The sequence below is a fragment of the Pseudonaja textilis genome, chromosome Z (genome assembly GCF_049901715.1).
Source record: "Pseudonaja textilis isolate UNSWEBS1 chromosome Z, rPseTex1.2, whole genome shotgun sequence".
NCBI classification, from domain to species: Eukaryota; Metazoa; Chordata; class Lepidosauria; order Squamata; family Elapidae; genus Pseudonaja; species Pseudonaja textilis.
The window spans coordinates 102521763-102536034 of record NC_142008.1 but is presented as its reverse complement, the minus strand read 5'-3'; the positions used below and the strand labels follow the sequence as shown (position 1 = coordinate 102536034).

Here is a 14272-nt window from a genome sequence, read left to right as displayed (position 1 = left end):
ACTTTACCAGACTCATAGATTTTATTAAACGGCACATACTTTTTGTGAGTGACATACTACCAGCTGATGAAAGCTTTTGTCTTTTTAAAAAACATTGTGAATCTGTGCTGCTATGTTCATCTTGATTTTTTGAAAGTACAGGAAATACTGTTTAAAATTGGAGTGCCAATTCTTTATGAGCACTAAAAAAATATTTCTGAGCAGGTCTGGCGTACATTGGCATGAGCTGTGCACACATCCAGCCAACCCTCACAATCAATTGATCCCCATATGCATTTGTTCAACCCATACTTTGAGGTTATGAAAACCAGAGTCCACCAAAGACAAAATATAGGGAAAGCTCTTTATATACTCAAAACAACTTAATTCAAGGCTTATTCTCCTCTATTCTGTGTTCCTCACACACTTTTTTGCATGTTCCAGTAAAGGATTAAATGCTAAAACAAATCTGCCAACCCACCTCCCAGAGAATGTCCCCACGGAACAGTTCTGTGCTGGCAATGTCCACCCGATTCCAAGCTACTGCCAGACGTAGCTCATCCAGATAACAGGTGGCCTTGCTTGACCGCTTGCATGCTGCCAGGAGGAGAAAAAAGAATTATAAACATCCTTGTTCATAGTTTTGTTATAATTTAAACGTCAGTTATTTTTTCTGCCCAGCTCCCTATTGATAAAACAGCTACTGCACTTTTAAGGCAATTTTTGCGATATTTATAGGTAACGCTCGACTTACAACGTTACAATGCTTAGAGTTTTCCAGGGATAATTATGATCCAGTTCTGAAATTCCAACAGCCACTCCCACACAGTCACATGACCACATTTGGGATAATTGACAATTGGCCTGTGTTTATGGTTGTTTGCAGAATCATACAGTCACATGACAGCATGTTATGTTTTTGTCAAAAACTGGCAGGTACTTGTTTTCGATGGAACAGGTCCTTACTGAACAACTGGTTTGCCTGCATTTGCTTATCAGTTGTCACAAAAAAGTTGTAAAATCAGGTTGGCCAGTTATGACCACAATGAGGTTTAGGATCATAAGCTGGGGATTATCTATATCTTCAGTGAGATATAGATATATATGCATGACATCATCTCCAAGATTTCCTTTCTTTTATTGCTAGTACAGTCTCCAAATCTCCCACTGTCAAAGGTGTGTCATAGCATAGTCACTGTCTAGTCATTTACGAATGTCTAACCAAGCTGTTGAAATCATAATAGGATGTGATTTCCATATGATGCTATCTCATCAATTCATCTCAAATAAGGGAGGGGCTTCATGAGTAGGAGTTGAGAACATCAAGACAACCATAAGGATGTTTACATATTTAGGAGCCCTGACAGTGGTTGGTTTCCAATTTTTTCCCTACCGGTTCTATGTGAACCTAAAAAACCAAGGAAATATAATGGCAAGGATGTGTAGGTGGGGCCAGCCAGAGGTAGTATTTGCCGTTTCTCTGAACCAATCAAAATTTTCGCTACTGGTATGCCAGATCCGATCCGATCCAGCTGAATACCACCTCTGAGCCCTGTGTGTTCATGGCTGTGCCACTGATTTGCAAATACATGTTATTGCCAAAGTGGCAATACATGATAGATAAAATGGAGTTGCCAGAGATATTTCTTACGAAGTTCAATCTTAGGATGTTTGTGATATTTCTTACATAGCTGGGGACAGAAATTCTTGGAACTGGAATCTTAGTGAATCCAGCAGACACCCTTTGGGGACAAGGCTCCACTAAAAAACAACAACACCCATGTCTAAATATTCCATATAACATCAACTTCCATTATATTAAAATAAGAAGACATAATTACTGTTTCTCCTAATCCTAAAAAAGCATAACTGATTGGAACCGAGTTGATTTATTTAAAAGGAGGGGTAATTTTTAACTGAAGGTCCCAATTTACCTGATCCAGCCATATGCCAAATAGTATGTTGAGGTGGCCATGATGCATTCTTTTAAAATCAAGAAACTGAATGCTTTCTGCATATGGTCAGCTTAAAAACTACAGTAGCCTCATGCTACTCATGCTACAGAGTACAGGCAGTCCTCGACTTATGATCACAATTGAACCAATTTTTTCTGTTGTTAAGTGAGTTTTGTCCCCATTTTATGACCTTTCTTGCCCCAGTTGTTAAGTGAATCACTGCAGTTGATAAGTCAGTGGCCTGGTTGTTAAGTGAATCTGGCTTCCCCATTAAACTTCACTTGTCAGAAAATCGCAAAAGGTAATCCCATCCCATCTGAATTTCGATCAGTTGATCACGGGGATGCTGCAATGGCCATAAGTGTGAAAAACAGTCATGAGTCACTTTTTTCAGTGCCGTTGTAACTTTAAACAGTCACTAAACAAACTGTTATAAGTCAAGGACTACCTGTACACAGAATGAAGCTGATAATCATTTCCCCTGATTTAAAATTAGAAGGAATAGCATCAGACTAAAAAAATCTTCTTAAAACCCATACGCTTTTCTGAGCTGCCCATAAAAGCTCTTTTAATAAAAATATGTTAGTTGGAAAAGATGCTCCTTTTGATTTTATGTCATCTCTGACTAATATTGCTCTTTTCCTAGAGTGTCTCCCTAAATTGAGTATGTTGTAACTTTTTAAATATGTGCAAGATTATTATTATATTTTGTTTTTATTTATAACTGATGATATAAGGTGTCTTCATGGAATCTGAATTCGGAAATATGGGTTATAACGTAACAGAATAACAGAATTGGAGGGGACCTTGGAGATCTTCTAGTCGGACCCCCTGCTTAGGCAGGATATATACCATTTCAGACAATCCAATCTCTTCTTTAAAATTTTCAGTGTTGGTGGGCTTCCGGTTTGAAGTCTCTTCGGCGTTAAACAGAAATCCACGATCGTGCACGGTTTAGGTCTGGGCTCGCCACTGGAGCGCCCCGAGATGGCTGGTTTCAGGGCTAAACCACCCCGTAGAAGTGGTGAAGAGGGAGGAGACCACCAGCAGGGTTGACGAGAGCTGCATCTCTCCTCCTCAGCTGGCCATTACTCCCTTTCCTGAGGGCGGTTGCAGCGGTGGTCAGAAATGGCCACCACAAAGAAGAACTCGACCAGAAAAGAACATGCAAGAGGAAGATAAGAAGTGAAAGTTTTGGCTGACTGGGTTAAATTGTAAAAGCAACAACTAAGGTACCCTGGAATTTAAACTTACAAAAAAATAACATTGCTCCCAAAGAAGAGTCAGAAGCAGCGAAGGAAAGTGAAAAGGGAAAGGTTTGGGTTTGCTGAAAATAAAACAAAACGTCAAAGGCATAATAAAGATTTCTGGACACTAAATTTTTTTTTTTTCATAAGCAGGAAGGGAGAGAAAAAGAATAAGGGCAGGATCTGGAAGAGGGAGGAGACTGCCTGGAATTAAAAAGAATCTACAGTAAAACTTCAACAAGACTTCTAAAAGTTACATTTTAACGGAAACTTTGTAACTAAACAGTAACCCCAGGAAGAGAAAGTGAAAAAAAAGAGCAAAAAGAAACAGCTTGTGTGTATTTGGATCATTTGGTGATCTTTGGATTCTTGGTTATTACATTTGAATGACTAAAATTAATTGGGTGTTTGTTTAAAAATTTATACAATGGCACCACTTCTGGATGAATTGAAAATGGAACTTAAAAAGTACAAAGAAGATGCACAAGAAGGGAAGGGTTCTTTTGACTTCATTTTTCAATTCTTAGAAATGGAGATTTGGAACTATGAGAAACAACAAGAAACGTCTGCAAAACAAGAAGACTGGGACAAAGAAGAAGCCATCTTTAATGAACAAGTAATTTTATGTGGGGAAGAAAAAGGAAAGGAGGGGAAGAGAATGGAGAATTTAAGACAAAAAAAATAGAATGGAATGTGTTGTTTTAATTACATACATTTATAATTTTTTCTTTTTTTAAGAATATAGTGTATATTTTAAGAATGTACCAAGCAGAATCCGAATGGAAGTTATGTATTATATTGAATGTTATAACTTTAGGGTATATATTGAAGCCTAAATAAGAGTTAAATGAATAAACTTAAAAGAGATAAAGGCGTCATACTCCAATCTGTAACTACAGGAGAAATTTTGTTTAATGAGAAAAGATAATAGATAATTGAAACAGGACAGACAAAAAATATAAATACAATGATTTGAATTGAGATGAGATAATTAAAATAAAATTGAGAAAATTAAAAGAGGGGAGAAGCTATGCAGAAAATGTAAATAGTAATAAGATATGGAATAGAATATAAAAATGAGCATGAACTTGAATTTGTGTCTGTACGAAGAAATGTAACCCAGGATTATGCTACTTTCTAAAAAGATGTTTTATTTGTATTTTTTTTCTCTCTTTGTGAAAACTCAAATAAAATGTACAAAAAAAAAAAAACTTCCAGTGTTTGAGCATTCACAACCTCTGGAGGCAAATTGTTCCATTGATTAATTGTTCTAACTGTCAGGAAATTTCTCCTTAGTTCTAAGTTGCTTCTCTCCTTGACTAGTTTCCACTGATTGCTTCTTATCCTACCCTCAGGTGCTTTGGAAAATAGCTTGACTCCTGCTTCTTTTTGTGGCAGCCCCTGAGATACCAGAACACTGCTATCATGTCACCCCTAGTCCTTCTTTTCATGAAACTAGACATACAGCAACTGTTCTCCATTCCTCTATTCATCTTTGTTGCTCTTCTCTGCATTCTTTCTAGTGTTTCAACTTTTTTTTTTAGACCATGGTTACCAAAACTGGGTGCAGTATTCCAAGTGTGGCCTTACCAAGGCATTATAAAGTGGTATTAACACTTCATATCATCTTGATTCTATCCCTATATGTAATGTTTTTCTAAATGATAAAGAAGGTTTGATAAAAATGGAAAATCAAGCTAACAAAATCTGCCATTATGATTCTTGGATACGATATGTTAAGCTAACACATTATAGAAACACACACATTAGTAAAATCAAGTCTTGTATGAATTCAGTTGTTTGATGAAATCCAAACCATAAGATTTTGAAAACTTCTGAGGTTTGGTGATGTAAGTTTTTTTCTGTTTTCAATTTAATCTAGGTAAAAGTGTCCACAGCACTGTATGAGACTGCATATTTGTACCCATCGCTATTATGTGAAAAAGCTGCCTATCTTTGATTTAGGATATATGTGATGAACTAATTACCTTTCACCAGAGCTTTAAGCAGGACAGTCTCAAACTCCTCCAAACCTTCTTGGTCTGAATAGACAGTCACCAATTCCCTCAGATTCCCAATGCTTTCCACCTGACAAGATGACATGTAGACAAGTCAGTACACTTATCTTAGAAAAATCGTACAGAGAGAGAGTTAAAGAAAGAGAGAGACAGAGACAGAGATAGATTTCTCCAGGGCCAATATCTTTTGGATTTTTGAGTTCTGAAATGTAGTCCAGAACAGGAGGAAATAGGAATGTATTGATGACATGAAAAGAAAGGAGAGATGGAAAGGCATTGCATACTAGGTCCTACCTGCTCAGCCAACTCCTCCAAATCATTGTCCGGGAATTTCCCCTGCATTTTCTTCATTGCCAGAGTTTTCAGGGACTCCCCAGGTTGGGTCTCTTCCAACAATTCAGCTAAGCAGTCTGCTGCTCCCCCAGATCCAGCTAGAAGGAGGCAGGGAATGGAGGCATGCACAGCCTCTGATACACGCTTGGGAAATGAACAAGGCAGAAACAATTGGTATGACTAACATGCACTTCAGGAAGGAGCTACAAAGATTCATCCTCAATCTAGTGTTTCTCATCTTCTCTCATCATCTCCAACCAGCTTCATCCTCCCCACACATTCCTCATTGTCTTTCTCTTGCCCTTTGACCTCTGAATTTTAATTTGTTAATGTCTGATCAGGTTCACTGCTGTTCTCAACTCCCATGATCTCACATCTTTAACTTTCTCCTCTCGTTGTTATTGTCCCACCTATCTTTAAGAATTCAAAACCTGGGTATATTTTCTCCTCACACCTTCTTCCATAAGGATAATTGCTATCTCACATTTCATGATCCTTCTCTCCATCTCTTAGTTCGTTTCCAGAATGCCTTATCTATATTCTATTGTCATATCTTTCCTTCCTTTTCATTTTTTTAACACATATTTTTCCCATATTACATATACCGTGCATAGGAAGACCAAACTTTCCATCTTGGTCTATTCGTTTTTCAGTTCTGTGCTCCTTCTTTGTCTTTCTAAACCCACAGCCGATTTAGGTAACTGCAATTTTGGTCTTGATAGTCTTATTATTGCTTTCTCCTTAAATTAATTTTGTTCTCTCAGTCAGTGATGGGATTCAAAAATATTTTACTACTGGTTCTGTGGGTGTGGCTTGGTGGGAGTAGCAGGGGAAGGATACTGTAAAATCTCCAATCAGAGGTGGTATTTGTCAGTTCTCCGAACTACTCAAAGTTTCTGCTACCGGTTCTCCAGAACTGTTCAGAACTTGCTGAATACCATCTCTGTTCTCTCTCCAAAAAAATTTATGGAGCACTCTTTCACTGGAAAAAGAGGGTTACATTCCTTCATGTCTAAATGTGTTAACTTAACCCTGTTATCCTTGGAGTGGAACTATGGACCACTTCCTTAAAAACTGATGGTGAAACTATTTCTGTTCCAGGACACTACATCTTCTTCCACAAAATCTCAGTTCCTTTACCTTGAATATGGCTGAGTCCCCACTGATGAGCAGCAGCAAGACAGGAATCTCAATGCTCCCTTCACCTATAGGGTGGAGGAATGGCAAAATGGGGGGAAATTAGTTAAGGGAACAGTGGCCAAACCAAGTCCAAGTAAAATGATGTTGGAAGACCAAATGCAAACATTTTTTGCTTACCGCTCTGGGAAGAAAATAAGGCCAAGATAATGATATCCTCAAATTAAATTGAGTTTGAACTTAGCTGATGAATGACATAGATACTTCATATTGGTTTTTGGCCATAGTATGAAAGTGATTTATTACTGCTTTCTTTTTTTCCTACTTTTTCAGTCTTGCCTACAACCATGGGGTTTTCTAGAGTCTCTTGTGTAAGTGGTGGCATGATGGCTCAGCCTTTGGCAGTGTGATGGCTCAGTTGTTAAGAAACTGGGCTTGTCAGCTGGAAAGCCTACAGCCCAGGTTTGAGACCCAAGCATCTTCATCTAGCTCCTGCCCACCTAGCAATTAGAAAGCACACAAATGCAAGTAGATAAATAGGTACTTGGGGAGAAACAGTTCTCTGTGGTGTCACACTGGCCACAGGAATGTCTTCGGATAGCACTGGCTCAATGGAGATGAAGTTGAAATGGAGATGAGCATGGCCCCCTCTAGTCAGCACTGATTTTATTAGAAGTAAAATCAGCAGGGATTCCTTTCCTTTCCTCTTGTAAGTTATTATCCCGGTTCAAACCTGCCTAGCTTTTCAAGGTCATTGCAGAAGGAAAGAAATTTCTATGAAAAAAGGTTAATCTGGGGCATAAAGGTATAGAAGAGCAGCCCACATAATTGTGAGTAAATATGGATTAACCACTATAATTCTCTGGTTGTGATCTGGCTTGGGAGTAATTAACAGAATTGATATTTAGGTGCAAAGGGTCTGTAATGAGGCTTGCCAGAACATTGTATTCCTAAAGAATTGGAGGAAAGAGTATCCTCTGATCGAAAGGACAGATAAACTGTTGCTGTAGACACAGTGGAGTCAAGCAAGCAGACTAGAGTCAGAGACTTACAAAACAGGAGGGGTTTCTGTAAGTAAAGATGCAAAAATGAGGGAAATAGAACCAGAGAAGAACATAAAAGTTGTGAGTCTGGATGAACCTCCACCTCCGAGCATGAACCCCTGAACACAGAGCTTATACTTCACCCTGAGAAAGCTAGCTTTCGGACCACATTTTAAAGGATGTAGAACAGATTTCCCCCAATTTAGTAACTTCCAAATATATTAAAGTGCAAATCTTACGGTATGTTCTTTAGATTTACCTATCTAAGGATTATAGAAGCTGAAATCTGACACATCTGGAGATAAGAAAATACTATTAGTCTGTTGCAGGGAGCATGATAAACAGGGTAACTTCCTGTTCCGTGTTTTATATTCCTGCCTGCATAAGAAATTCCTCACCTCCAGCTCCCACTTTTTGCTGGGCAATATAGCGTTCCAAACGGGCTCGGAAGGCGGTCTCTCCGCCTGCTCTGCCCAGTGTCCCATTGTCCACCAAGAAGAAGGCAGAATGATTGGCATCTAGAGGGCAGAAAGGACTCACAGGGTTTGTCCTGGGGTAACGTGCTGGGAAGGAACCCTTTTGGATAAGAAAAGAAGCAAATTAATCAAACAAAATAAAGACAGGCATCATTGCCTTTTGTCACTTTGAGTTAAATTAGGAACTCAACTTTTGAGAGGTCAAGAATTAAATGGCTTGCTGGGAGATATAGAACATATAGGGCAAGGGAAAAGAAATGGTAAAGCAGCACTGTAATAATTAACTGAATTAATTTAATCAAACTATTCAAATATAGTTAAAGTAGCTCACTCCGTGTATTAGTTTTCCATTTTTGATATTAAACTTGAGTGTGGACTTTTATGGACCATGTTTATGGGTTCCAGGAGGTGCCTATGGTCTTAGGACTTCACACCTCAACTTGTAACTTCGTTAAACTTCCCAGCCTTAATTCATCATCTCTGGTAGCATTTCCCTTCTCCAGCCCTCCTACCTTGGGGTTGACAAGGCAATGGTGCTGTTCAACGATACCCCATGGAGCAATGCCCATTGCTACAACATGAGTGCTGCGGCTGGTACTGGCCATAGCATGGTCTCTCACCGCTTCTCCCACATACCGGCCCACACCAGCTTGGAGACCACTTGTCATGATCCAGGCACCTGTGTAGGTGTAATAAATACAGTAAGAACTACACGTATATTGGCTATTCATGGTATTTCAATGTTTGGGAAATCATATGAACATTGAAGTTAAATAAATTAAGTATTATTCAGGGTTTTTTTAAAATGATCACAAGACAGTTTAAGAAATCATGATGAAAAACATGATCAGATTTTTTTGGCCACACTGTGGAATCCTAAGCCAAGCTATCAGAATTATGCCTGAATATTTCCCTTACTACTATCACCCAACAAGATCTATTATGATAGCTCACATGACTGACCTAGCATGACCATTAAACAAACTGCAACCTTAGTACATGTTACAGTATAAGTTCTTATCTCAAAAAGGTACCCATTAAAGGATCAATCAGGTTACAACCAGCCTTTTCAGCAACCACCCACCCATAGATTCAGCATTATTTTTTCAAACACAATTGCTATTACACAACCGGAAACACCTGTATTATGCATATAAAGTCAGATTTTTTTTTAAAAAAAGACACCCTTAAGGAAGGGAGAATTTGTCCATGCAAGTGTACTCCCTGCTGAATAATTACACCACCCCTCCACACCTTTCTTTACTCCTACAATAAATTGTATCAGAAAAGTCTTAGCTAAAACCATACAATTTGCAAATCACGGAACAAAGGTTTCAGTATTTTTCCTGCATATCTTGCTAGTAGAGGCAGCTAGATTAAGCAGACACAATTCACCACCCAGCAAACTGAAGAAGCAGTATGTACAGTTCATAAATTAAATTCTGTATTATGCAATGTCCTAAAACTTGATTTCTGATCGTTTTTTCTTTATCCCTATTCACAAAATGCTTCAAAATTTTAACATCACTTTTATAAATCCAATGTAAGCTATCCACAGTTTGTTATTAGCATATTCCCTTTAATTAGTAAGACATCAGCTAATTTTATTTATATATCCAGTATAACACTGTTTTGCATATATTCTTAAAGCTTATCATTTTTAAAACCACTTTCAGACCAGTTTCAGTCTTGTCCAGTGAATCTTTTTCCTCTTCCACAATATCTTTTAAAGATTATCTATACTGGTTACGTTCTTAAAATCAACTTCTGGATCCAAAATATCCTTCAAAATATCCTCCAATATGTTCTTTGTTAAATATTCCTATTCTTTTTATATTCAAGAAACCTAAACTAAGAAGCATGTTTACTTAGGTTTACCTAGTTGCTATGTAATATGCACACTTATCTTTCAATAACTTTACACCCAAGAAAGCCTTTCTTAAGTAACTGTTGCAATAACAAAGATATGCTAGCATACCCATTCATCATTATTCAAATGTATCCCACATCAAACTAGCTGTTGGCTTCTCAACCCTCCCTTCAAAAGCTTCAGCCCCTTGTTCTGCAGTGATGTTTTAAATGATTAATAAAATTAAAGCAAACTGCAGGAAGAGATTACCTGTGCTCTGAGCTGCTTTAACCAGCCCCTTTCTCAGCACATCTTTGAGCCAGGCCTTTACGGGCCCCTCACCTTCGCCTCCCACCACTGACACCACCAAGTTGGGATGTGGGATTTTCCAGTGATTCGTTACTAAAGCATAGGCATTTGCAGGATCAGATGAGTCGGAGAGGCGAATGAACTGTAAGGGAGAAAAAAGGATTAGACCAAAGAGACTACAAACCCTGAATAGCTTTATCTAAAGTCATCTGTGCTTTGTCACACTTCGGGCATGTTACACTCTAGACTCATTGTCTTTCTTCCCAAATAAGTGTATGGGCCACTTTGAGAGACTTTTCCAGGTGATCCTTTATTAAGAGGTCTGGAATATTTACCTGCAAAGATACCCAGTATGGCAATTCATTGCTACAAGCAACCCATTCAGACAGCTATCTATAAAGCGGCCAGTTCAATAGTCAGCCAGAAGATTTGGCAGGAGTAGTAAATTTGGCAGGAGGAAACAATAAGGGGAATTTATTTATTTATTTTTGTCAATTGCTTACAAGATAATAGGTATAAGTAAGAACATAGCTATGAATACCTGGATACATATAAGAAAAATAAAAAAATAAAAAAAGAAACAATAAGACAGGGATGGTAGGCATGTTGGTGCGCTTATGCACACCCCCTATAGACCTCTTAGGAAAGGGGTGAGGTCAATAGTAGACAGTCTAAGGTTAAAATGTTTGAGGTTGGGGGAAGAAACCACAGAGTCAGGTAGAGTATTCCAGACATTGATCACTCTGTTGCTGAAGTCGTATTTCCTGCAATCAAGTTTGGTGCGATGAACCTTGAGTTTGTATCTATTGTTTGCTCTTGTATTGTTGTGGTTGAAGCTGAAGTATTCATTGACAGATAGGACATTGCAATGTATGACTTTATATACTATACTTAGACCGAAGGCAGCGTAGTTCTAGGTTGTCTAGGTCTAGAATTTCAAGTCTGGTGGTATAAGGTATTCTGCAACAAGTAGAGGAGTGGAGAACTCTTCTTGTGAAATATTTCTGGACTTTCTCATCTGTGTTAATATCAGAAATGTAATGTGGGTTCTGTTAGTGATTGGGGACAAACCCCCAAACAGAATGTGCAGCAGCAGTCAAGCCAGGCAGCCAAATGAGAGAGGAAGGGCCCTAGAGTTTACACACACTGATGACAAACACTGTTTTTGTAGTTTAAATAGTTGTTTAATCCAATTAGAGTTTAAACATTGTCAATCAGTCCATATGTCATTCACAAATATATCCATTCAGTAACTTAGTCCATTCACTAGTCAGTTCTATATCCTTATCTGCTTGTAAAGATATCTTCTCCTCTGATACCTTTCCTTTTGAAGACAACGCTGAGTATTCACAGGATATCAGCACATCAATGAAATAGTCCTTTCGTTCAGGTATTCAAACAGTTGTAGCAAACAGTAGCAGACTAAACAGTAGCAAGCTGATAACAAGCAGAGAGCAAGCAGAGCGATTACGTTTCTCTTACTGCCTTTTATTGCCGTTTGTAACCGCACCCTTAATTAGTTAATTACAAGCAGTTTTGTGCTTAAAGCTACAAGTTACAAACTCCCAAACCTTGGTTTATATATTTATTCACCCAAACTTAGTTGGTGTATCAATGTTATACACAACAGGTTCCAGACTGATGAGCTGTATTCGAGTATTGTCTAGCAAATGTTTTGTATGCTCTAGTTATTAGTGTAATATTACCAGAGAAAAAGCTACGTAAGATTAGGTTAACAACTGTTAATGACTTTTTGGCTATGTAGTTACAGTGGGCTCTAGCACTTAGATCATTAGAGAAGATCTGCATCCTGCTTCAGGCGCACGTCCTTCTGAGCTGCTTTATCCTCCAATATTCCATCATTGGGTCACCCTGGCTGTATGCCCTCCTTCTTGTAATTGCATTTAGGGTTGGGAAATAGTTGTTTTGCCTTTAGCTCCACAGTCTCCTGCCATAATCCTGCCTTCATCCTCTGGAAACCTTAGCTTAGCTTTTGTCCTATCACAAGCTCACCTTGCTCGGTCTACGGCTAGTGCCTAGAAATTCCACCTCCCCATAGGCATCAGTTGGCCTCTCTGTGGTATGTTGCGCTGAGTCCCATTTGCTGACAATGGCTGCTCCAAAAGCATCTTCTATGGCGACCGACGTATGGTTTTTGCGAGTGCTGCCACACTGGCAGAAATTGGAGGCCCTGTGAAACAGAATGATGGGGAAGGGATCAGAACAAGGTAACACTTATAACTCTGAGGCCCAGTATAGCAACTTGAAGGAGAGAGGTGGTTTAGAAATATGAAGTATCAATAAATAAACAAATTCTCTTTTATCTTTCACATTTTTTAATGCTCAGTGGAGTGAGTTTTTTTGGGGTGGGGGCAGAGTATTCCTTTGGGTCAATGTTAACTCCTGGCAACTGTACATACTAGTTCCTGCAATTTTCTTGGTAAGATTTTGGAACTTGTTTGCCATTGCCTCCTTTTAAGGCTAAGAAAGAATGACTGGCTCAAGTTTATCCAGCTGGCTTTGGGCCAAAGATAGGAATAAAACTCATGATCTCCCAGTTTCTAGCCTGGTATCTTAATTATCTATTACAAACTGGCTTTCCAGTTTGCTCAATAATTCAGTAATGTTCAGATATGTTCAGATATAGGTAACTCCTAGCAATAATTAGGTGATAGATATAGATATAGATTTACATACATACATACACGGGAAAAGTTCTGGAACAAATGCACTAGTTAATCAATCTGCATTGAATCAGTTATTTTGCACTAGGTGTAATGTGTTCAACTTTGAGTATGGCCTGAAGAAAGGATACAGCACAAACTGATGGCTCTATAGATGTTTGGCTCTAGTTCTTGTCATCTCTGGCTACTGGCCAAAATGGCTGGTGCTGAAGGAACTTGGAGTCAAGAATTTGTGAAGGTGAACAAATCCCTCATTCTTGATATAAGCAAACTGAAAGAGATTCAGGAAGGACAAAGAATTTGGGCAATTTTGAAAATTGAAGGAACAATGTATGCTTAACTTTAGAAAATGAAGACTCAAAGTGGCCATGCTCAGAAAGTGATATTTAGCATATGAACAATAAAAGCACACAAAATACATATTTAGGGAGTTTTGTGTTTATGGGATAGAATAATTGTTGCCAAACGCGGTACAAATACTTCTGAATGTTAATACAACTTCTACCATTTTTCAGAGGTGGTCATGCATTTTAAAATGTAATTCAACGAATTCAAAAAGAGAATGGATGGAGTTAAAGCATTACAGCAAGAACAGAGGTGAAACAGTCATGGATGGAGAAATAAAAAAGGTACTAGGAATTGAAGCCATGGGAGAGTGTTGGTGGGTAGGAGACAGAGGGAACAAGAGAGAGCAAAGCAGAGGGAATCTGTGTGGAAGGCTGGTTAGAAATCAAAAGACAAAAATGATTATAAATTTGAATACGACTAGACAAACTTATTTTGAGCATGCTAATAAGCCAGGGATATGGCTATCTTACAAACTAAAAAAAAGGAAAGAAAAGAGATTGATATACCAGCTAATAGATGGAAAGGGGGATATACAACAGGAGATAGAACAGGAAAAAGAAATTGCCCATAAGTATTTTGAAGAGTCATATAAAAAGGAAGAAGTTAATGAGGATAGAATAAGAAACTATTTAGATGAAGTGAAGGATAAAGCAATTAGGGAAAAAATGGTAGAACTATTAAACAAAGACATCACTTGGTCAGAATTGAAATCAGCAATAGAGAACCAGAAAAACAATAAAGCCCCGGGACCAGATGGGATTCCAGGGGAGCTGTACAAGGCAATTGCAGAACAAATTGGACCTCTTATAGTGGAAGTTTTTAATGATGTCTTATTGGCAGCCAGGATGCCAGACTCATGGAGGGGGGCAATGATTTTGCTGATCCCGAAGGAGG

General features: G+C 38.4%; 1 protein-coding gene across 3 annotated transcripts in view; it reads right to left on the bottom strand.

Annotated features, from left to right (window-relative positions):
• TRPM4 (transient receptor potential cation channel subfamily M member 4) overlaps positions 1–14272 on the bottom strand; it is a 58359-nt gene that overhangs the window by 23733 nt on the left and 20354 nt on the right. For all 3 annotated transcript variants that reach the window (XR_015740227.1, XM_087917052.1, XM_026710645.2), the window contains exons 3-10: positions 12360–12537; positions 10308–10488; positions 8701–8867; positions 8111–8288; positions 6673–6737; positions 5494–5676; positions 5170–5269; positions 461–576 (exon numbers count right to left, since the gene is read on the bottom strand). Coding sequence is in view for 2 of the 3 variants with exons in the window: in XM_026710645.2 (XP_026566430.1) it covers positions 461–576; positions 5170–5269; positions 5494–5676; positions 6673–6737; positions 8111–8288; positions 8701–8867; positions 10308–10488; positions 12360–12537 (1168 nt within the window). In the remaining variant the exon portion in view is untranslated. The remainder of the gene's footprint in view (positions 1–460; positions 577–5169; positions 5270–5493; positions 5677–6672; positions 6738–8110; positions 8289–8700; positions 8868–10307; positions 10489–12359; positions 12538–14272) is intronic.